This window comes from Protopterus annectens, chromosome 8.part0, assembly GCF_019279795.1.
Source record: "Protopterus annectens isolate FY-2018-M chromosome 8.part0, PAN1.0, whole genome shotgun sequence".
Taxonomy (NCBI): Eukaryota; Metazoa; Chordata; order Ceratodontiformes; family Protopteridae; genus Protopterus; species Protopterus annectens.
In genome coordinates, this window is record NC_056741.1 from 1,884,177,279 (window position 1) to 1,884,201,974 (window position 24,696).

General features: G+C 38.4%; 1 protein-coding gene across 1 annotated transcript in view; it reads left to right on the forward strand.

Moving 5' to 3' along the window:
• LOC122808130 (agouti related neuropeptide) overlaps positions 1-16,119 on the forward strand; it is a 105,780-nt gene extending 89,661 nt beyond the window's left edge. The window contains exon 4 of the mRNA XM_044079100.1: positions 15,788-16,119. Coding sequence (XP_043935035.1) covers positions 15,788-15,979 — 192 coding nt within the window. The 3' untranslated portion in view covers positions 15,980-16,119. The remainder of the gene's footprint in view (positions 1-15,787) is intronic.
• The last annotated feature ends 8,577 nt before the right edge of the window (positions 16,120-24,696 follow it).

Sequence of the window (24,696 nt, forward strand, 5' to 3'; positions counted from 1 at the left end):
TCTAGTCAATTTTCAGGTGTTCAGCCTAGTCTCTGTTGACCTTAGAACCTTCTCTGATCACTGCTTGCAGCTGATTGTGGCTAAATGGTGGTTTATAGTAGGGGCTAGCAGTTTTACTGGAACTGGCTTTATAATCTCTGATTTTACTCCAGTACTCTGTTCTTACTAGAATGCCTTCTGTGTGGAGTCTGCATGTCCTCCCCACGGTCGAGTGGTCTCTGAAAGACATGCGTGAATGGGTGTGCCTTTGCTGAAGGTTGGGCGTCGGGCTGGCAACTTGGCACCATAAAAGAAAAAAAAAATCTACTGCCAATCATTAGCGGGCCGGAGTTCCGCTGTGGCGACCCCTTACCGGGAAAAGCCGAAAAGACAAACAAACTCTTCTTTCTAGGAGGAAGTCTACATGAGTTGCATTTTGACCACTCTTGCATGTGATCATGTGACTGTCTTTCTTGACTTACCATTTGTTGGCCAACATCAATCTGTTTGCTACACTGAAGTCTAGAATGACCCCTCCTTTATTCTTCTTGTCCCACCCACGTGGACATAGGCAGGCCTCATATCCTGTTCTGTCTTTCTTGATATGAGCATTGTCCTGCAACTGCTGCCTGAATACCTTTTTGTTTCTTCAGCATCACAACCCTGATGTAGGGTATAGGTTAAGATTATGTATTCATAATATGTGAAGGAGATATGAGATGTTTCCTCCCTTAACATGGAATTCAGATTGCAATAAGTCTCTCACTAAGTCTGATGACATCCCTCACTGTCTATGGAAGACTCTCTATCCCTTTCTTTTTCTCACACATACATTTTCTCTGTCTCTCTCTCTCTCTCTCCTCTCTATCATCACAATTGTAGTCAATCCTCCCCAGTAGTAATACAATTTGAATTTGAAGTCAAGTTGCCTTGCTGTACTGCCCTTCCAACGTGGATACATAGGATGTCCTGTCTCCTCCTTACAATCATGCCATACACTTCCATGCTGCATCCTGTAAGTGTACCTATATACAGTGCAGCAATTCATAGTTAATTTCTTGCAACTTCATTTGCTTTACATCCGGTTTACACCCAGCAGAGCTATCCAAGATAACACAAGCTGGACAAACTGACATTGCCTAGCCAGTAGCTTATTGACACAGAATTACTAGGCATTATGGCAGTCACACTGCCAATAGGGATACCCAGATAATGACTAAAATACTTATAATCTTCCATATGTTTATGTCCAAAGAAATAGAACTATCTGACCACATCATGAAGTAATATATTCATCTCTTGAATACGAACCCAGGGTTCTGTGCTGGGACTTCTGTTTGGTATGCTTTTCTGAAATAAAAGTCAGTACTAAAGAGTTCTGTCTGCTTTTCTGAAGTAAAAGTCAATACTAAAAAGCTCACAAGATAGAAGCAGTCATTGAATCCTCAAATGACTTAGCCATCCTGTAGAAAGGTTTTCCCCAAACAGGAAGATTTGGACAGGAAGGTACCAAAATCATGGATTGAAACTAAATGCCAAAAAAAAAAAAAATGCATTATTGTATCCTTTGGGAATTCATCTATCCCAAGGAACTGCCACATTGACAATATGCCCCTGAAAGTTGACCCAGTTGTTTGGGATTTGGGAACTTACATGGACAGCGACCTAACTTTTGACCAACGTGTCCATTTTATGTAAGAAAGTCTTTCTAGAGTGCATAGTTTATAAACAACAGGATTGTGCTTAGATCGAGGGATGTCATTACCCCCCTTTACTCAGCCTTCATTAGGCCAGTACCTCCTTTGAAATTTATCTGTTCAGACACATGCAACAACAGAAATGCCCACAGACATACTTTACTAAAAAGATATAATGCCAAGACACCATGTCCTACATGGATCAAGTTAGAACCTGATCCCTATACTTGTTATCTTGTAAACTGCTAATAGGTGATGTGTGTTTGGCTTACAATGCAACCTCGAACCAATTACTGATGGATTTACTGCATATCAGCATGTCAAAATGGCATCAGAAATACTTGGTCTGGGGATCTAAACCTCTTCTGCAACATCATCAGAATGGTTTGGAGGGACAGGATACTGGTGTTATGGAATCAAGTGGGATAGGTTATTCTAAGCACAAAAAGGGAAATTGGTTAAGTTTGAAATGGCCCGCAAGGGCAACTAGCCTACTATTTAACTATGAACCTATAATTTCGCTAGAAGAGTGTAACCAGAAAAATCATTCTGAAAATAATACGGGACTGCAGTTATTTATTTTTTTTTGTCAATTGCCAAAAGCCTACAGTGTCTAATGCAGGAAGTCATTTTATTAGAACGGATACACTTGCATGTATAGTCTATCCCATATACCCCTAACAAAAGGATACCACCAAGTCATGAATTTGATCTGTGAGCACCTTCAGCAGTTACCTATCTTCTTTGCTTCTTGTTTCTTAGCAGAGGGATGATTTTCCACCAGTGTATCAACATAAATTGTATAAAGGCAATAGCAAATACCTTGAGCCTCTTTCTCCAAGATAAAAATATGCTACTGCCTTGGTTATCTATAAGGTGTATACACAAATTTTCAGTTTTGGTCAGATTTTTACAAAGTATGCAAGAACAAATGAGCATATCTGCAGCCCTGAAGAACTGTAAAAATAAATTAATGGTTAGTTGTGCAATGCATTATTTATGTGTCAGGAAAACATAGTCAACAAGGTATGCGTACAATAATATGGGTGGCCAGAAGATGGCACTATGCTCTCTTTTATTATTATTTTAACACATACAGTCTTTTTAAACATAATTTTCTGAAGAGGCTATAGAGCAGAAAAATGTGGTTAGCTTTGTTGAGTATTCAATGTCTTGATATAATGGTGCTCAGCAAAATATGTAGCACAGGCAAAATACAAAATATTAAACCATTCTTAGTAGTGGACGCGCTTGTCTGCCATACAGAGTGTCACTGAATAAACATGCAGCCATAACATGTAGGCTTGCTTGTCTTATTAATTTATATTACAGAAATTCCAATTGCACTTTGGTGTTTGTAAGTGGTTGAGTCTGTCTCATAAGGTAGACCTATATATATCTTTAAGCAGGCAGAATCTTAACCATGGCCCTAGGATACCAGCTTCAGATGTTCATGCCTCACAGATGCATGTTAGTAAGACAGCTGTCATTTCACTTTGTAGGATATCTATTCATTCCTGCAGCTACTGCCTTCACAGCTGATCTTCTATTCTGTGATTGCTACAGTCGCATTAAACAGGAAAGTAGTGGATCTGATGTATAAAATGAGGTGACTTCCACCATCTCAAGGTCCTCAGATATGGAGTGTACTGATTTTATGTTAGGATCTGTCCTTAAAGTAAATGTTGTTTGCACTTAAACTTATTCTAGCAGGCAGGGTGGCAGGCTTGATAATGGAATTGCTGTAGTTAATTTTCTGGATTATATTGTCAAAGGTCTTTTTACCTATTTATTGTATATATTCCATGGTGGTACAGCGGTAGCGTTGTTACGTCACAGCAAGAGGTTCTCCCATTCGATTCTTGGCTTGGCTTGGTGGGAGTGCCTTCTGTGTGGAGTCTGCATGTCCTCCCCGCAGTTGGGTAGCGTTCGAAAGACATGCGTGTGTAAATGGGTGTGCCTTCGTTGAAGGTTGGGCGTCGAGCTGGCACCTTGGCATTTCGTAAAAAACTCTACTGCCAATCATTAGTGGACCGGAGTTCTGCTGTGGCGACCCCTTACCGGGAAAAAGTTGAAAGACAATGTTGCTTGCCTTTAGATAGTTCAATCATTCACAAATTGTTTCTGCAGTTTTTGTTTCCTAAGCTGAGCAGTTTAATTTGCAGATGATAGGCCTTTTGCTGGAGGAAGGGAATGCTGGCCAGTAACCTCTTTTTGATGAGAGAGCAGAGACTGATGCTCATTAATTGTCTCTGTTATTTCTTCTAGTTAGCCATGTTTAACCATGATTTTCTTCAATATATTATTACTTGAAGCAATTCTTGCACTAAAAAAAACCCCAAAAAAAAACAAAAAAAAAAAAAATAAAAAATAGCTTAATAACAATTATATGACTATTTGTTAGTTTTATAGTTTATGTTTTACTTAGCTTAGTTTATTTTGGTTGTTAAAAATCAAGCCTATTTTACAGTAGCACATTTTCTTTTTTGTTCTACTAAGAATCAATTTAATTTCTACGGTTTTAAATATATAGTTCTAATAAGAATCAATTTCATTTCTAGGAGGTTGATTTAGATAGGCAGTGTTTTTTTTAAAGGACGAGGAGACTTGTTTATATGCAGTGTCCAAAGCTACTTTTTGTATTGCACTTGAGAGAATGACAATTGGGTCAGTACTTTACTTATTATTATTTTTTTATTTTATTTTACCTTTTTTGTTAAAGTGAGTGTAAATTTGGGTTTAGGCATAGTTTTACATGGGCTAGGGTATTTTGGAGATGTCAGTGTTTGTGCTTAGTGTATACAGTCTGTAAAACTTTACTTTTATTGATAAACAAGCATACTGAATTTAGGAGTTTCTAATGACACAAAAAAAAGTACATAGTGTGCCAGATGTGTGTGGTTTATTGCACTCTTCATCTCTCAGTTTGCCATAGGTTCATAGGAGGTTACTACGCTAATAGCCCTAGAACCCTTACAAGCCTAGCCATATTTATTCTGAGTTGTCCCAATTGCTGGTGGTTAGGTGAGTGAAATTTGCGAATGTAAGGGCTTATGGTAGTTAATACCGACTTCCTTTGTCCAGGAGGGACATGGGCATCATCCCAGGAGTGAATTTGCGGTCACCCATCCATTGATCTAGGTTGTGTTTGAAGAAGGTCAGGCAAGGGCTTTGTTTAATGTGAATTGGAAGTTTGTTCCACAGAATTGGCAGTCTCTGGGAGATGCATCTATCTCTCCAGCGTGACCTGTTCATGCCAGAGGCAAGGATAAGCTCCCTGGAGTGAGTGGCCCTTCTGCAGCTTGATTTATGAATGTGTAGCATTTCCATCAGACACAGGTCAGAGACTGCCCTGTAAGCTAGGCACAGGTCACCTGTAGGAGACAGAATATAGTGACAACAGGGCTTTCAGTCTTTCTGCGTAAAACTTGTTTTGTGTACCCTGTAATTTCTTGGTGAGAAAACTCTGTGGTATCTTCAATTGTTGCAGGTGCCTGGAGAGGTACATGCAAAAGGGAGCACTGTACTCAATTACTGTTGTGATGAGGGCAGAGTATAATGGAATTATAATATCCTTAAATCTAGATGCGATGCGTTTACTTATATGATGTGCCATATAGGATTTTTTTACTACTGACTGTCTATCTATTTATCTGTCTTCCTTTCTTTCTAAACAACTGTTACCCAAACCATGAAACACAGATTTTTTTAGATGTGGTATAACTTTGGGCACATATGTGCTGTAAAAAAAAAAAAAAAACTGGCATTTGTATTGTTTGAATTTCTTTTATCAGTTCTTTTTTTCTCTACTGGTTGCCAACCATCCTGCCTCCTGTTTTTTTTTTTTTTTTTTGCTGAGCCCATTCAATCTCCATGGGCTTGCTTCCTGGTGGCAGTCAGTCTCTGGAGCTGTTAGATGTTTTCTCTTTACAGCCCAACATCTGCACTAGATAGAGACATCTAAGCTGCATCAACACAGAAACCAGTATGTCTTTTCCATGTGATCAACCAATTCCATGCATCTTCAATAAAAGCAGCTGCACAGTGGCTTGGTGAGCTGTACTGCTGCCCCAGGGTCACTTCCATGCCTGCAGTGCCTCTTATGAGGTGCATCATAGTAACTTTTTATATGGACTGTCCCTCCTTCCCAAGACTAGCTTGTACATCTTTATCATGCCAATTACAAAAGAGGCCTAAGCTGCTAGTCAAATCTGGGTTAACCAAGTTGTATTCCAGGCTTTATCTCTGTCTCTATGCCAAGGAGCTAGCAGCTTGTATTGCTGGGATTTCAGTGATTTTTGTGAGTTTGATGAGTAAGCTTTCTCATAGTAAGACTCAGTGAGAAGTCCTGTGATCACATGGGTGGACCTGAAAAAAACATATAACAATTGCAGCATCACTGCATTACTTTTATATGTCTCATTATTTTAACAAGGAATGTAAATAGACTGCATTTTAATTATAAGCCGTTGCAACATGTCATTTATTAATATTATCCAGTGCTGTAAACATTGAGTACATTTTAAAGACTTACGTATGGCTCAGGTAAAAGACACTGTGGCTTTCCATTACAATCAAATTCCCATTTACATTATTTAATCATTCATGAAATTGCAAAGGCAATTTTGAGAAATAAGAAAATCACATTAAGAATAAATGCAGACTTCTTTTTTTATTAGCAGAGGTCTGCCAAGAGTTATAATATGTTTTCCAGTGTATACATCTCAAACAGTTATGAAACCACAAAGTCTATAATGGCTATTTCATTAGCACAATGCTGTTTTGCAATAACAAGGTATGCAGTATTGTTCTTTTTTGTATTCTGTCCATTTGTTTCTTTGACAGCTTTCAAATGTACAGTATTACAACAATATTGCAAGACAACAGTATTACAACAGTATTACAAGACGTTCTACTTGATTATGATGTAAATTCTAGATTGTGACACCTTCTATTCTGTCTTCAAATATTTTTCTAATTTAAAGTCAAAAGGTGCTGCGACTAACAGATCCCATTTATAATTAACAGGTTTCAAGACTTTATTCACTATATGGTTTTCTGCAGATGAGATTCTGTCAAACTTAGCTACACATAGCTAACACCAAAACACCAAACTGCAAAAGCAGAGAAACAAAATGATTTTAATTTAGAACTTGATTTGCATGTTTAAATCGAGTCCTTGAGAAGTTTTTCTCTCATTGATTATTGAGATTTGGATCATTTTTCTCATTGATTATTGACATTCTGATAATGTTTTAGTCGTGTTTAATACAAGGCGCATATTTCATCATGTTTTTGGTGCATATTTTCATCATCATTTTAGAAAAAAATCTTTTTATATGTATAGATTTCAGCTGCACTGCTATGGAGGAGGTTGTGTGTGTCAGTTTACATAAAGAAAGTTTATACAAAGAAAGTTTTTGTGCAATACGATTTTATACATACACATGATGAGTTTTTTTCACACACAATTAATTCCAGTACAGTGCATTGAGATATTGAAAAATGATATATGTTGCAATGTTTAATTCAAGAGCTTATTTATAGTTCATCCACAGTACAATGATAGTTAATTGTTTAGATTCATTCACCACGACTCATCCATTGGTTAATTATTTTATTGTTTAATTGATGGATTTGTATAAAATACAGTCTATCCTGGATGTTAATTATTCTCTGGAAGGCATGTTGGCCGAAGTATTAGGAAGCATAGTAAAGTTTGGATAGTGACCGAGACTGCAGTTCATGTGTGTTTTTTTCTACACATAACTAAGACAGCCTCCCTGCCATAATTAATTGTTTTAACAGTGATGGCTGTGATAGCTATGTCCACTGACTTCTGCTAGATGTTGCTTTTCTTTTCGAACAGGGAGCAGCAGGAGCAGACAGCATGTACTATTATTAGACAAAGTCTCTTGACAGGTAGTTCATGCTCCAACTTGGGGGCCATCTTTTAGTTGTCTGTTGTATCTTATAGGCTAAGAAGGAAGACATAGCTATCAACATCATTGCTTAAAAATCAGGGACAAAACCAAGAGTAAAGGGGGGACAAATGCCCAAAATCACAGACAGTTTTAAATACTACTCTAACTCACTTAAAAATGTAAATAGAACAACAGATTTTACATCAATGTGCATTTTCTGAAGAATAGGAAGTAAGAAACTTTAATGTCTGGAATAACTAACTGTAATCCATAATGATTTGCCAGGAAATCAAAAATGTTATGAAGGACAGGGCAAGGAAATATGGGGCAAAATTAGCCAGTTTCTGCAAAATCAGGGACAGTTGAGAGGCATGGAGGAATGAAAGGTGGTATCTTATTTGACTATGTAAAATGGTTACTTTACTGTGCTAAGTCTGATTATGTTACTAAAGGTGCTGCATTTGTTTTATTTTTCTTTATTTTATTCCCCTGAATTTTGAATAGTTCATAGGTTCATAGGTTCATACTAGGCTATCTGCCCTGGGGCATTTATAAGCCTAGCCAGAGTGTGATTGGCTTTTGCCACCCTTTGATTTTGAGTTTACAGTGCTCTTTTTAAGGTTAGTTTACTGTGCCTCTGTCTAGTAGTGACACAGAAGTAATCCCCGGGGTAAACCTGCGATCCCCATCCACTCATCAAGATTCCTCTTGAAGAGAGTCAGTGAGGGGCTCTGCCTGACATGGACTGGGATTCTATTCCAGAGCGAAGGGAGCCTCTGGGTTATAAATCTGTCCCTCCAGCATGAACTATTTATTTTTGTGCTGAGGTTCAAGTCCCTCGAGCACGTGGCTCTAAGAGATTTGGATTTTTTGAGGTAGAGCATGTCCATTAATTCTGGGTTGGACATAGCTTTATATGTCAGGCATAGATCGCCTCTAAGTAGGCGGTATGCAACTGAGTAGAGCTGGAGTTTCTTTAACAGAGCAGCATATGGCATCTGTTTGAGTCCCTTGATCCTCTTTGTGAGGTACTTTTGGGGTCTTTCTAGTTGCTGCAGGTGTCGGGTAAGGTACATCCCAAATGGGGCATTGTATTCTATTATGGGCCTGATGAGGGATGAATAAAGGGGCACGATGACCTCCCTTGATCTAGATGTGAATCCTTTCATGATAAGGTGGGCTATATAGAAGGTCTTTCTAACCACTTTGGCAATGTGGTTGTCGAAGGAGAGATTACTATCAATTTGGGTTCCCAGGAACCTAATTACTTCTTCCGTACTTAATGGGTTACCACCTATGTGGTAATTTGTGGGCACTTTGTTTTTGCCAAAGGGTATGACTATACACTTTTTGGCATTTAGCTTTAGGCCATGGCTCTGGCACCAGTTATCCGTCTCTGTGAGACCTTTTTGAAGAATGCTCGTGTCAGCTGGAGAGTCAATTACGGCACCCAGTTTGCAGTCATCTGCGAACTTGATCAGCCACAGTCCTCCCGTGTTAGCCTGTACCTCGGAAAAATATATACCGAACAAGAGAGGTGCCAGGACTGAGCCCTGTGGGACACCACTTGTAACTGGTTTTGAGTCTGACATAGCTCCAGCAATCCTGACTCTGTGGGTTCTGTCTTTGAGCCAGTTTGCAACCCATCTTGTGACATAGGGGTTTATATTTAGGCTGGATAGCTTATCTATGATGCCTGAGTGGGGTATTGTGTCAAATGCTTTTGCGAGGTCCAGGTAGGCTGTGTGGACTACCTTCCCTTCATCTATGGCCTTGGTGACTGTTTCAAAGAAGTTGACCAGGTTCAAGAGGCAGGATCTGCCCTTGACAAACCCGACTTGGGTAGGATCTAGTGTCTGTAGGTCCCCAATATCTTTGTTTATGATTTTCATGGTGATCCTTTCCATAGCCTAGGCTAGTCAGGCTTATGGGGTGATAGTTTCCAGGATCCGTAGAGGCACCACCTTTGTGGAGTGGGACCACTGTTGCTGTACGCCATTCTTTGGGTACATATCATGTAGTAAGGCTGAGATTGTACAGCAGTTTTACGTGAGGGTTTAGTTCTGCTTGGAGTTCATGTAGGACGCAACCCATGGCACCGTCTGGTCCCATTGATGCAGTGTTTTTTGCTTTGGAGAGGGCGGCTTTCACCTGAGCATCTGAGATGTTAGAGAGGCAGCACTCTGCTGGGATAGATATTTGCTCTTTTGGGGGGGGGGGGTTTGCACTAAACCTGTCTGCCAGGATGTTGGCAATGTCTGTGGGTACAGTGTATTTTTTCTCATTTTGGACCAACTCTGAGCATATCTGGGAGTTGCATCCCAGGTTCCTAACATAACTAAAAAAAGCCTTGTGATTGTCTTTAGTGTCCTGTGCAATTTTTCTCTCGAAGCTGGCCTTGTTGGATTTTATGAGGGATCGTAGTTTTTTGCTAGTACTGATCAGAGATGCCTTCCCTTTTAGGGATTTTGCTCTATCATGTAGTAGCTTCCTCCTTCTTTTGTACAGCTTATTTATGGCTGGTGTCCACCAGACTGGATGCCTGCCTTTGTAAGATTGAGTCTTGGTTTTGTTTGGGATAGCATGATCCATAGAATGAGTTTATATAGGATTCTGCTGTTTGGGCCGTAGTCTCCTCTGGCCCAGGGGACTTTAAGGATTCCACCTCAATTTTGAGAAGTGTGAAGTTCGCTTTTGAGAAGTTTTTCACTGTGGTTTTCTGGGCTGGAGGTGGGGTCGGGATGTGGATATCCAGTGAGATTAATTTATGGTCTGATCTCACCAATGAGGGGTATACCTCTGGTATGGAGCATAGAGTCCCCATGTTGGTAATGATCAGGTCAAGTATGTTTTCCCCTCTTGTGGGAGTGGTGACTAGTTGTTCCATAGCATTTGAGTTTATAAATTCTAGGAACCTTTGGGCTAAGTTGTTGGGGCTTGAGTAATGCTCCCAGTCTATGTTTGGGTAGTTGAAGTCACCCAATATAATGGTGTCTGGAGAGATCTTTATATTCTACAGTGTTTTCAGGAAAGCCAAGTGGGATTCCTGATTTTGAGAGGGTGGTCTGTAACATGCTACAAACTGAAAAGCAGTTTTGCCCACTGTTGTTGCACATGGATGGTCTCCGATGCTTTGCGCGATGCCACTAACCTGGAGGTGTGGGTATCTTTGATAAATATGGATACTCCCCCCTCCTTTTGTGGTTCGGTCTGAGTTTTGGGGCTGAAAAGCATGATATGAGGTATAACCTGGTAGTGCTAGGGTGCTCTCTGGAGCCTTGAACCAGGTTTCTGTCACTGCACAGATATCAATGTTCTCTATACTGAGGAGGGCTTCGAGTGCATGCATCTTGAAGTTTAGACTTCTGGCATTTAGCAGCATTACCCTTAGTTTCTTATTCATTGTGTTGTCTATGGAGGTGGGTTTGTCTTTTGAGCCTTTCCTAAAAAAGGCACTATGGGGGAAGCAAGAGCCTTCGCCAATATCCAAAAGTCCAGGGGTGACAGGTGCAAGCCATCCCTAGCAAAGCAAAGTGGCTTGTCGAGCATGTCATCCCAGGCTGACAGACACTGGATCCCCTTTGAATGACACCAACATTTTAGCCAATTGTTAAAATCGATCATTTTGTCTTTGTACTGTGGCATCATTCTAGGTGAGGGTAAGATGCTGCTCAAGGTCAGGGTCATACCGGCCTGGGCTACATGATCAGGAGCCGCTCTATGTCTCTTTTCATGTAGTCAAGGGAGGTACGTCTCAGGTCATTCACACCAGCATGGACAATGACTGAGTCATATTTGTACTTGCTTTGGAGTGACCTGAGTGCTAGTGTTATTTGGCGGATCCTAGCGCCCAACAGGCAGCTCACCGTGACCTTCTCTTTGTTCAGCCTGGTGAGCGGGATGTCAGTGTGTCTGACTATAGAATCACCTATTACGAGTGTATCAGATATGTTATTTAGCCTTAAGGGCTGTGACTGTTTGGCACACTGACTTTGTGAGCTATGTGTTGCACGTGTTTTGTTTTGGGGTAGCATTTGCTTGGATGTCTGCTTTGGAGGTCTCTGCTGTGTAGGCAGGTTTTTTTTAGAGCCTCCAAGTATGTTTTTGTTTGTTTATGTGTTTGGTTTGCTGTTGTGGTAGGACTATGTGAGACTGGATTTGTGTTGTGTGAGGTTACCTTCTCCTCCTGACTGGTTACACCAGTTCTGAGTTGAGAGAGCTCAGCCTCCAGTTTGGCTATATGGTTGCATCTCTCACATATATTTGAACCTGTTTGGAGGAGGAAAGGGTTGTCCGTGTACATAAGACAGTTGTAACATTGCCTCAAGATTCCCAGATTCACCAGCTGGACTGGAGAGGGAACCATTAGCTGACCTTTGGACATGCTAGAATAGTATAGGGAACTCCTTTATCACTGAATCAAAAAGGACCAATAGGGGACAAGGTAATCATAGAGAGTAAATGAGGATGTAGTGCTTTTAGTTTACTAGTGCTAAATTGTAAGATTGCTTATTTGGGCAAGTGCAGGGCCTTAGAATGAGAGTAGGGTGTTTAACTTGAGACATAGAGCAGTTCTAAGGGAAAAAGTGAAGAGCAGACTTTATGAAGCCGGGAATAGTTTAAACCCGATTAACCGACGCTGTCCGATTGTGCGTGTAGCCTCGCTAAAGTGGGTTTTTATGCAGGGAACTTTAAAGAGCTAGAAATGACCCAAAACGGCCAATTAACTACAAGATTCTTGTGCTGAGGTCACTCCTTCAGGGACAGACAGGCTGCTCAAGGCTCCCCACTCCCACTGGTGAGCAAAGAAACTTCCTTCTATCCAAGTAAGGAAATGGGCAACACAGGGACTATTCAAAAGTCCAGAATACAGCAAAGCCTGTATAAGGGACTATTCAGCAAAGCCTGTATAAGGGACTAAATAGTGAAGTCTTTACTTCTCTCTCATTGCTTGGTATCATGTTTGATTCAAGGGGAAGAGGGAAACTGTACCTAACTTGTCCCATGCTACTTTTGATTTAGCAGCTTGGATTGGGAACGGGTTCTCTGGCAGTTGGACACAGGCACTGCTGCACGCTCCCTTTCAGTGTTTAGGGAGAAGCTGGAAACAAGGAGGGAGTTGGTGGCCATGCTATAGTAACTAAGCAAGCCAACCATCTTACAGTGGTGAGGCTGGCTATACAACTCATGGTGCTGTATTTTGTTTATTTTTCTTATTCCCCTGGGTATTTACTAGTGAAAGCTTTACTTCTCTCTCTTGCTCCTTGATGGGTGGGAAACCTGATTTAAGTGTGTGTGTGTGTGTGCGTGTGTGTGTGTGTGGGGGGGGATAATTGTACATAACTCATCATGTTGTAATTTTCACTCAGCATCTTGGACTGGCACATACTCTCTGGCAGTTGCTCTGTGCTCCCTTGCTGTTCCTTATTTGTTTAGGGGAGTTTTAATATGGGTGTATATCATAGCTTATGTGATAAACTCAGAGATAACACCTTGGGTATTACTTTTCTGAATCATAACAGAAACATAAGAATAGCTACCTGCTGCTAAGAACTGAAAAACAAAATGTTAAAAGCCAAGAGGAGTACATTTTTCCAGTCTAGGGCAGGCAGAATATAGAATAAATTACTGTTAGGTATAAAACATGTAAAACAAATTGGAAATGTTTGAAATATATTTATACCACAGCTTAAGAGAAAGGTTGATATTTGGCATGGAGGCAATGTGCACTGGATTTGGTCCTCATTGAGAATGGCTTGTTATAACCTCTTGTAGGTCCTTCATGAGCCTGTAAGAAGCACTGAAATTAAAATCACAAATATAACTGTATCATCTAACTAGTGCAACCAAATTTTGAAGCATAAGTTAGTGGTCAGCTTAATAGAGTTATGTTACTGAAAGTATCGTACATTGGACTGGGGATTGGGATTGGGGATTGGGAAGGGAATTACTGAGAAACTACAGCATCTCAAGTCCATGCAACCTTGTGCCTCTGTAATATGATATTGTATAAGGCTTCCCATGTAAGCAACAGGATTGTTAAATTTCAAATCTTCTTATGGAAGTGACTCCTTAAGTGTATCCATATACTAGCTTTCCTGGTCAGGATGTTTTCCCCACAGTGATGGAAACACAGTGAAGATGCTAAAGGTAATTTATTATGTTTTTATTGTTGTTTGAAAATTACTATTAAAGCCAGATCATCAAAACATGTGTGTTAGTATTATACTTAGACAGGTAGGTATTGGTTCTCCCCGCGTTTTCTTAATCTTTAACTAGAACAGGTACGACTGAAAAGAAAACAGTCTATATTTTTGGATCTTTGTTCAAAGTGAAGTTTATTCCTATGCACTGATGAATGGACTAATGCTAACATATGAGAATAAAGGAAAAAAATCACCATCAAACAATGTTGAATTTTAAAAGAAAAAAAAAGCTTCCTTTACACTTACTTCCCCACATCCCTGATTATACTAGCTCTAAGATGACACAATCTTGAGGATATCGGGAAATTTCCCTGCCCTACCAGAGTTCCACATTCTCATTCACAACAATTGATACTGTTAATTTACTTAGTGATTTGACTGCACATAAATTTAGCTCCAATTAGACGTTTCTTCAGTGAAAGTTGTGTAGCCCCTGGAAAATTATATTACCCTTAAAAACCAAATCAAGTTTTTGGGATGAATTCAATCAGTGTGAGATGTCTTTGAGGAAGCAAAGCAGATAGGTAAGAATAAATGGAGAGCTTGGCTATTAGACATGCATGGTGAATATCTTAAGTAGCAATAGTACTTTCTAATAGCAATGCACCTCTGTCTCATTCACATTCAGACAATATATATATATATGTGTGTGTGTGTGTGTGTATGCAAATCCCAGAGACTGACACAAATATAGAGTTATGCTCAGTTATTAAAGACTTGTACTAAATTCCACTTGTGTTTAATCTTGTACGTCATGTAATTAATAAAGTTGTTTCATGAAACAGAATGGCTAGATCACTTTGAATTAATATTTGAATGGCTATAAAGATAGATTCCTATTTACTTAAATTCTTTTCTTTGACTTGTGTATATTTTTTAAGTCTTAATGCTGTCTGCATGTTGCCTCATATTAAGCCAGAATATTGCCTGTGAACCCTGTGTATATACTTCCAGGCTGAACATCATCATCATTGGTTCCTTTATACTGTCTTCCTCTTTACATTAAAATGCTAGTTCACAAGATAAAATTGTACATTTCACTTACTGCATTTGCTGAGTCACTTTGTATTACAATGCTTATTCAATTCACAATTAGGACTTGCAGTTACTGTACTTATATTTCTGAAAAGTAATTATTTTTTTACAAAGGGGGAGGTCAGCAGACTGTCTGATTTCTGGATTGCAGGTTTAATTTAATTAAAGCTGCAGTTGAAACTTAAAACACTTCCTTTAATAAGCTCCAGTGTTTTTAAACAGCATGAACTCTTTGCCCTTGCTGTAGCTGTAAGGAAGGGTTGAGGGTTCTGGAAATATCACCAGTTTTACAATGCTGCTGCCTCCGTGGGCATGCAGCACAACATTCAGTGACCACACCCAGGATTGTAGCATTCGTGGATACTCCCCATGACAATTTCATTTTTGGACACTTCCACTATAAAATATTTTTTTTTGTTTTGTCTTCTGTCCCACTTTGCAAGGGGGGCACCCTGTCTACACCCACTTACATCAATCTCAATTAGCTTTCTTCACTGTATTGCATGCTACTCCCAGAGCAATCAGTGAGTGAAGGTGTTAATGGTATAGATAAAATGGAGCTTGTTCCACATATTTAAAGCTGTTCAGATCAAGTTAGGCTTTTTGCTGTAGTAGACTAACTGTCAGAACATTTATTTTACTTTTTCTTTAAGTTTCGGCACTGAGAATCTAGATTCCATAGCAGGTTGTACCAAGATCTCACATCATCCAGTCCATATTTATGTTACCCTAATGATTTTTCCTTTACTTTCATTCATTGTTCAGTTTTTTTCAATGTACTTACTCTTTGCAGAATCAAGGGAAGTAAAAGACTGGTTCTAATTAATACAATCACAGTAATAATGAAAAAAAAATGTTGTCGAAAAGCAAAGAGAAATTATTAGCAATTAAGATCCGCATTGTTTTGAAATATTAAAATATTCAAGTGATCTTCTTTTGTTTGAAGGTACTGTCTAACAACATTGAGCTACAGAATAGAGAAGAACGTTCACCTAGGAAGTGTCTGCGACTTTCAGAGTCATGCCTTGGTCTTCAGCTACCTTGTTGCGATCCGTGTGCTGCATGCTACTGCAGATTCTTTACTGCTGTCTGCTACTGCAAAAAAATCAGCAGCCTTTGTCCTAACGGGAAGCATTAATTCCTGCTAGTAATGTAAAGCATCTTGTTTGTAACAGTAGTTAGCTTGGAATTGTCTTGAATGTTGTATAAAATTACTTATTTTCTGATCCTGTACAGCTTATTTCTTTGTGTATAAATAAAATGTGTTTATTAAAAATATCTAAAATTGCCTTATATTTTATGATACACTTAATACATACATTAACTCAAAAAGTTTTTTTTTTCTTTAATTCATTTAACTAAGTAAAAATATACATTATGGTTTGATGTGACAGAAATGTTTCTATATTCATTTTCTTCAGCTGCAGTACTGCTCACGTATAACTATCAGACTTTGGTGAAAAAGTAAAGCATTAGTAGTATTTTGAAGCAGAGCATTAAAATAGCTAGCACGTATTATAAAACTACTTAAAATATTCTATAAAGTTGATCAGAATGCTAATCATCTCTGCCGTCTGACTGGTTGAATTAGTCATGTGGCATGCACATTATTTATGTGTCGAACTTCCTCATTCCTCAAAATATTAATTTCTAAAGCATTTCACAGACATATTCTTGATTATAAATTATTATAATTTTTTTAAGGGGACACTGTACATTTCTATCATATTTTGAAAGATGTGTGTGACTATTGTTGGTCTACATTCCATTTATGCGTTCTCAGGAGAGTTTTATTTATTAATAAAAAAAAAAATAAAAATAAAATTAAATTAAAAAAATAAAACTCTCCTGAGAACGCATAAATGGAATGTAGACCAACAATAGTTATGCACATCCTTCAAAATGTGATAGAAATGTATAGGATGAGTTTAAATACGTGGGAGTGCTGTGCATTTGGGCTTGTGAAGGTTTGGGAGCATGTATGAATGCATCTGGGTAAGAGTTAAACTAAGGGCTAGGGAAAGGGATTAATTGTAGTGTTTTGCATGTGTGTTAGTGTGTGTGAAATGTGTGTGAATATCTTGTTTAATGTTTTTATTATAAGGTTATGTGCAGGGTTGGTGTAGAATCATAGTTAGGGATAGGGTTAGCACACATAGGTGCAGGGATTAACTAGCCTAGACAGTATTTCATGACCCCATGACTGTATTTTATATCCAGACAGGGAACTGTGCTACTAACCTGTTTGGTTGTTTATTTCTGGACAGTAACTGGGGCTTTGTTCACTCAGCTTAGCTTAGTTACACTCCCCTACCCTATTTCCTTTCCCTACCACCCCCAAACCATTTTTATAGTCACCTAATCATTACAATTACCCAGCCAACCAATATGAAAAACAGACTCCTCAATCATTTCCTCTCCTCTACATTTTATAACATTTAACGTCAAAGAGCATTAATCAATTAAAATGGCACTTTTCCTTATTTCTACAATTTTTATTTTATTTATTTATTTGATATTTGTTTACCAGGATAGTCCTATTGGGCACAGACCCATTTTCAGCAGAGGTCTGGGGTAAAAACTCCAAGAGATCCAATTTAGAAAAGTGACATAGGTTGTAAACGTATTCAATAGTAACATAAACAGGAGAAAACAAATTATATATAATCTGGAGTGTCAGAGAAATATGTAAGAGTGGTACAGGATATGTACGAGGGTAGTGTAAAGAGGTGATGTCTGCAGTGGGAGTGACAGATGCGTTTAAGGTGGAGGTGGGATTACATCAAGGATCAGCTCTGAGCCCTTTCTTATTTGCAATGGTGATGGGCAGGTTGACAGATAAGATCAGACAGGAGTCCCCGTGGACTATGTTGTTTGCAGATGACATTGTGATCTGTAGTGAGAGTAGGGAACAGGTACAGGAGAACCTAGAGAGATGGAGATATGCTCTAGAGAAAAGAGGAATGAAGGTCAGCAGTACTAAGACAGAATATATGTGTGTGAATGAGAGGGAGGATAGAGGAATGGTGAGGATGCTAGGAGTAGAGGTGGTGAAGGTGGATGAGTTTAAATACTTGGGATCAATAGTTCAGAGTAATGATGAGTGTGGAAAAGAGGTGAAGAAGAGAGTACAGGCAGGATGGAGTGGGTGGAGAAGAGTGTCAGGAGTGATTTGTGACAGACGAGTACCAGTAAGAGTGAAAGGGAAGGTCTACAAGAGGGTAGTGAGACCAAGTATGTTATATGGATTGGAGACAGTGGCATTGGCAAAAAGGAAGGAGCTGAGCTGGATGTGGCAGGGTTAAAGATGTTAAGATTTGCACTGGGTGCGACAAGGGTGGATAGGATTAGGAATAAGTATATTAGAGGGTCAGCCCAGGTTGGAAGGTTTGGAGACAAAGCCAGAGAGGCAAGATTACATTGGTTTGGACATGTGCTGAGGAGGTATGCTGAGTATATTAGGAAAAAAGATGCTAAGAATAAAGCTACCAGGTAACAGGAAAAGAGGAAGGCCTAAGATAAGGTTTATGGATGTGGTGAGAGAGGACATGCAGGTGGTTGGTGTGACAGAGCAAGATGCAGAGGACAGGAAGAAATGGAAACAGATGATCCGCTGTGGCAACACCTAATGGGAAAAGCCGAAAGAAGATGATGACATATACAATGTTATACATAAAAACATATATAAAGGAGCATAACTAGTACATAAAATAGTAGGAATAAACAATAAAAAAATGCAGTTTCCATATACTGCATCATAAATAATATATAAAAGAGGATTGTCTGCAAGCAGCAAGCTACTCATCAAAGGAAGGCAACATTAAAACATAGGGAGAGTAATCAATACAAATTGATTTGAGAAAATTTACCTAAACTATCCTTCTCTTGCAATGAAATAAAAAACTTGAAATAAAGTATTACAAATCCATACAAATAATCCAAATAGTTATAAGGCAGCTGTGTATCAGCACAACCAATATCTCATGTAACAATCATGTTAATAATAATGTTTCATGGTATTATACACAGATGTGCAGCACAGGAAACGCAAGCTTTGTAATACGAGATAAACAAACTTGTTTTCTTTCCTATGCTCACACCACGTGCAGGCATGCTGTTGTGGTGATGAAAACAACTCCTTTTACAGGCATAGCAGACTTAGTTACAAACACTTGGCACACTATTATCACTGAAACATACATCCCCTAATACTTCAAGCTTTCTAATCCCTTTCTGCATGATGCTTCTTCAAATAAATGTACACTGTAGAAAATAATGGTTTACAAATAACAATTACACATGGTTTTCAATACTATCTATTTTTATGTATCCTCCAACAACCAGTTACTAGAAACAAAATTATCTATAATCCATATCCATTTCGTAAAATCTTGTAAATGCACAAACACACACACACACACACACACACACACACACACACACACACACACACACACACACACACACACACACACACACACACACACACACACTTACCCTTTCTACCTTACTACAACATCCTTCCAAGAGTCATACAAGTATATCACAATACATACACCATCCTATCTGTCACCACTGGCTTCCAATTGACTATAATCAGCAAATAAACTGAAACAAAGGTTATAACACATCCATGTAAGTTTAAATTTACAAACATTTTAACATGATTAGCACCCATACTTTATTTTCTTTTTCTGAATAGCAAAATAGATCCTGGATCATGGATGATGGTCCCCTTGGGCAGGATTGTGTCTCATCAAGTGCAGGCCTCATAGTTGTCAGGCATGCAAAAAAGTGATAAAAAAACAACAGAATATCTTGTGACAACACTAGTTCTCCAACTACTCAAGCTTGCCCTATAAAATGCAAGTAGGAAAAAAGTTAAAAAGAGTAGACTACTTCCTGGATACTTGATCTTAGCAACAACAACAACAATGTCTGATTACAAATAGTTATTTAATATTCATCTGGGTAAGAAACTGGAGGTAGTATCTTTGTTACTTCATAAAATCTCACTACAGATAGACATTGCAGTGTAAGCAACCTCAGCCAGTAATCACAATCTAGTGTGGTTTACAGTGCATAATTCATGTACCTGCAAATAATTTACATTCTTAGCCATTGCTTATATTCCTCATCCTGTCATCCATGACAAATTAAAAAAGCTAATATTCCAGTTACTATAGTCTTACCTTTGTTGTCTGACATTTGACAAAAAGGTTAAGGCAAGCTGTAGTTTCTGTGGTACAGGTCTTAATTCCCTTTGCTTCCTGTGTAACGTTGAGCAAGTCACTTAACCAGACATTGCTACCAGGTTGCCCCTGTAAAGGGTTAATAACTCCAGTGGGTCTGGTTAATAAATATTATTATTATTCCTAAATATATAAAAACAGCACTATTCTCACAGACTCTAATATCAACTTCATATGTCCACACAGATGTGAAATCAGTAGTTTTTTACTGACCAAACCTTGACTTCATAGTAAGTTTCTCCCAAAAGCCAAACGTCAAATCAACCCCCTCCCTACCTGATCTCATTATTATAAGTTCTCCAAGTCACATATCAAACACTGATGGCCTTCCTCATGCCTACCTTACTTATTACTTACCAATAACTTTGTTGTATTGTAGGCCAAATAAAAAAAATCACCAGAATTTTTCATCTTCCTTCTCAAAAATTCTTACTCCAAAATAGCCACCAACTGGTTGGTCCTTTGTACAAAAGCACCAATCACCTCTGTGAGGCTGCCAAAACACTGAAAAACACTGACAGCAAAGCTAGTTTGCCTATAGGACAGGGGTGTCCAACCTTTTGGCTTTGCGGGGCTGCATTGAGTGAACAGAAATTGTCTTGGGGCCACATATAAAATATATCGTACAGTAAACTCTTTTGCTGCCGCGGGCGACTAAAGTCGACCTCCTGGCTGTACCGTAGGTGCATTCAACCAATGAATAAATGTAATAAATGCCTAATATTTCCCTTAAAATTCTCATTCTTAATCTAACAGTTAACTCTAACATTTTAGTTAATATATATATATATATATATATATATATATATATATATATTTTTTTTTTTTTTTTTTTTTTTTTTTACAAATAGACAGATAATCACACCTCTTGATTTTTCTGGTTTCTTAAAAATGTTTTATGGCACATAAGGAAGAAGCTCTGACTGAAACACAGACAGCCTAGGTAGATTATCAGCCCAGGAACTGGAGGGGACAAATCCAATGTAAGCTTCCAATAATGTGGGCATCATTAAGTATGTCAGAGGTATGGGAAATGCCAGGATCTAAAGTCAGCAGTAGATGCCCAAAAAATATTTTCATATTGCCATTCTTTGCAAACATGATGTCAGCTCTAAGACGCAGATTTGTTAGATAGTATGAAGACCAGAGTGATCAGTAAAACTCAAGAGATCTGCATTAATATTTATTTGTCTGAGCACAGTAAAGGGTATCAGTGCCGTTATCACAAGAGTATGACAGGGAATCAATTATCTTTAAACCTCAAATACTAACTGCTTTCTGTTTGGCCATTTCTACTTCCTGTATATAAATGGCTATATTTCCAAAAAGTTGGCTATAGTCCCAGGACATTTTCAAGGCATGGTACTGGAATAATTCCCTATAATAAAACTCATAGACTGTGCTCTCAGTTCCAAAGGCAAAGGAAAAGTGCGTCTTGAATTTTAATTATAAAACAAAATTAAATGACAACTTTTATACTACAGTATTCATTTCTGTACAGAAATGCATCTTCTTTTTAGGCTCAAAGTTACAGCAACACAAGGTATTTATGTCATTGGTAAGATTTTTTTAAATGAATGTTTTACAGAGGCAGTCTATCAGTATCTTATTACCATACTGGCCTAGATATGACACTGCCTACAAATGTCGATATCCCTACATCACTCTTCCTGTTATCATTATAAAATTATCAGGACAAATAAAAGAATATTCAACTTTATACAGCCCACTGCATGAGCTAACAGAATCTAGAAAAAAAGGCTGCATATTCTCAAATACATAAATGTCTTCCTAAACAAGCAAAATAGCCGTATACTATACATTTAAAAATGACAGTAAAATCAAATAGTCTGAGGAACAGTTATTATTTTAGATATGATTTCAGAAGACACCCTAATGATAAGATTCTGAGATATACTTAGTTGTTCGCCTGAAAATTATGGGTACTTTTCTGTTATCGGGGCAACAGTTGCAATGAGCGCTTTGAGTGGTTGGAATGTTAGCGTGCACTCGCAACTGCTGTGGTGATTTGCACTGTATATTATGCTGTCAGTTTTTTTTCATTTGCATTTTATACTGTGTTCCTACTATTCTCTGAGCAAACCACACCTTTTTCCACAGATTTTTTATTACAACAGTTGTGATTACATTGAAGGCCACACCTACCGAAGCAGTGTTACTACATACCTACAGCCCAGTTGGGATGCACAGATTAGTGTGAGAGAAGTACAGGGGAAATTGTTGTAAATATATTACCAGGCACTTTTTAGACCTCAGCACACCTCTCAACCTTTTGATGCTATGAATCTGGGCAAAGCAGAAATGTGGACAGTTTAGCAGTATGAACCCCAGGACTTTATTAATGATAAACTCTCTTAACCGTTTACAAAACCAGACAAGGCAGTGTCACTGTCATGGAATCCTTATATCATTCGTATATGTGTTCCTCCCAGTTTAGGTAGAATGTGTTTTAGGAACTCTTTGGTTCATAGGTTCATAGATTAGTACTAAGCTAACTGCCTTTGTGAGCCATTTTAAGCCTAGCCAATTATCCCTTGTGAGGCTCAACCCCTGAACCTTGTGTTTATAAGGCAAACACCTTAACCATTAGGCCACCCTCCCTCTTTACACTCTTTTTTTTTTCTAGTGGCACCTTAAAGCAGCTCTTCCTTTTTGCATTGACTCAGATTTTTCCTTTATACCAAATGTGCTTTCTAAGAAAGACATGACTTTGTAAGGGTCAATGTTTTTCATGTAGACTATTTCCTGAAAGTATGTTATGTGCAATAAAATGTGGAAATTCTGGAATTTTAAATGAGTATTGCTTGGTGTTAATAAATCATTTTGTGAATAACAGGTGTAAGTGTGAGTGCAATGCAGTAGGTGACATACAATGTTAATACATTTTTAGAGATAAATGTAAGGAAACTGAAGGACAGAGACACTTCTGCTAGCCCATGACTCCTCATTACAGCTGTAGCCCCGATAATAGAAAAGTGCCAAATTATGAAATGAATATGAAAAAAACACTAACCAATGTGTATGTAGTAATATTAGTGGTACCTAGTCATACAGGGCCAAATTTCTGACTCTCTTGAAATTTTCTAACAAATTTCACAGGAAAATATGCCAGAACTCTCACTCCAGAATGTACTTTCTGTTAGTGATTTCAAATACAAAGACATATACACAATTGTATCTTCATGCAGTGTAGGTCACTGCTTGAGTCTAACTTTGGTAGGAAGAGCAACCATAAATCCACCAACATAAAACTTCCTTAAGAAAAATAAGCATGTTTTTTTTTATTTCTGAAGCAATATCATCATCAAATTGATATATTCTGATGTATTGCATTCCTCTGAGCAAAACTCCTATCAGCAACCCTAATGGAAATGTTTATAATGCAGCAACTGGACTTTAACTAAGCATGCCAAATAATCCATATGTCAATCCCTTTGATTTATTAACAAAATTTTCAGGGAATTATAACATGATGTTCTGACAAAAAAATGCAGCCTTCTATACTTAAAGACTTAGTCAGCTGATTGCCACTCGTTTGTTCCCCACTCTTTGTGAGCTCGGAGAAGATACCAGACATTCTTCGAAAATCTGTACAGTTGACAGGCACATTAATTCAGTACAACACTCTCTGTCTCTCTCTCATGCACACATACACACACACACACACACACACACACACACACACACACACACTCTTGTTCTACTCTCATGCACACAAACATTTAGCTTTCATGCATGCACTCACTCACTCTGCAATTACCTATTAATACAGGTAGGTGCTGTCCCTTTCAAAGGCAACAACAGCAAATCTGTACACAAATCCTTCTTCAGCACGAACACACACACGCTGATTCTTCTGCATGAAATAACTCAGCTACGTGAACACACAGATCCTACATCGGCGTAAAAAAAACAAAATAGGAAGGGTGCTTTGGTGCATGCACACACCAACGTTGCAGTTACTGGTCATGTGCATGGAAAACAAATGAAAAAAAGTGTTTTGGTGCATGCGTACACTGAAGTTGGAGTTAAAGGTTGCTGTCCGCGTGGAAGAGCTCTGAGGGCCACATGTGGCCACAGGTTGGACATATCTGCTATAGGATAAACATTTTCCTGTCTTCTAATGTCTGTACAAATCCAAGCCTATACTTTGGATTATCAAAGAACTAAAACCATAATTAAATCCTGGGACATTGCCTGGCAGTAGTGGAAGAAATTCCTTAAGCAAAATTAATGCACACAAATATATTAACCCGAATGGCCTAACAATAAAGTCTGTTACAAGACATAAAGCTTTGCATTTCTTACATTTCTATTTATAATAAAGATCCCTCTAAAGCCACCCCAAAAAACTTATAGTACAACACTGAACTAAGAACAAGTATAAGAATGTTCCACAGGCACTCTATCACCAATACACTTTTTTAAATGAATTTTCGCAATTGCCTTGCACCCTTCCCTCATAGGCAACACTTCCTCGCCTTCTATAGAACCAAGTCTCTTCACCTCCTTTCCTATATTTTAGCTGCAATAAGAGAAACAAAAAAACACCTTTACTGAATTATCACTTATGACATAGGCA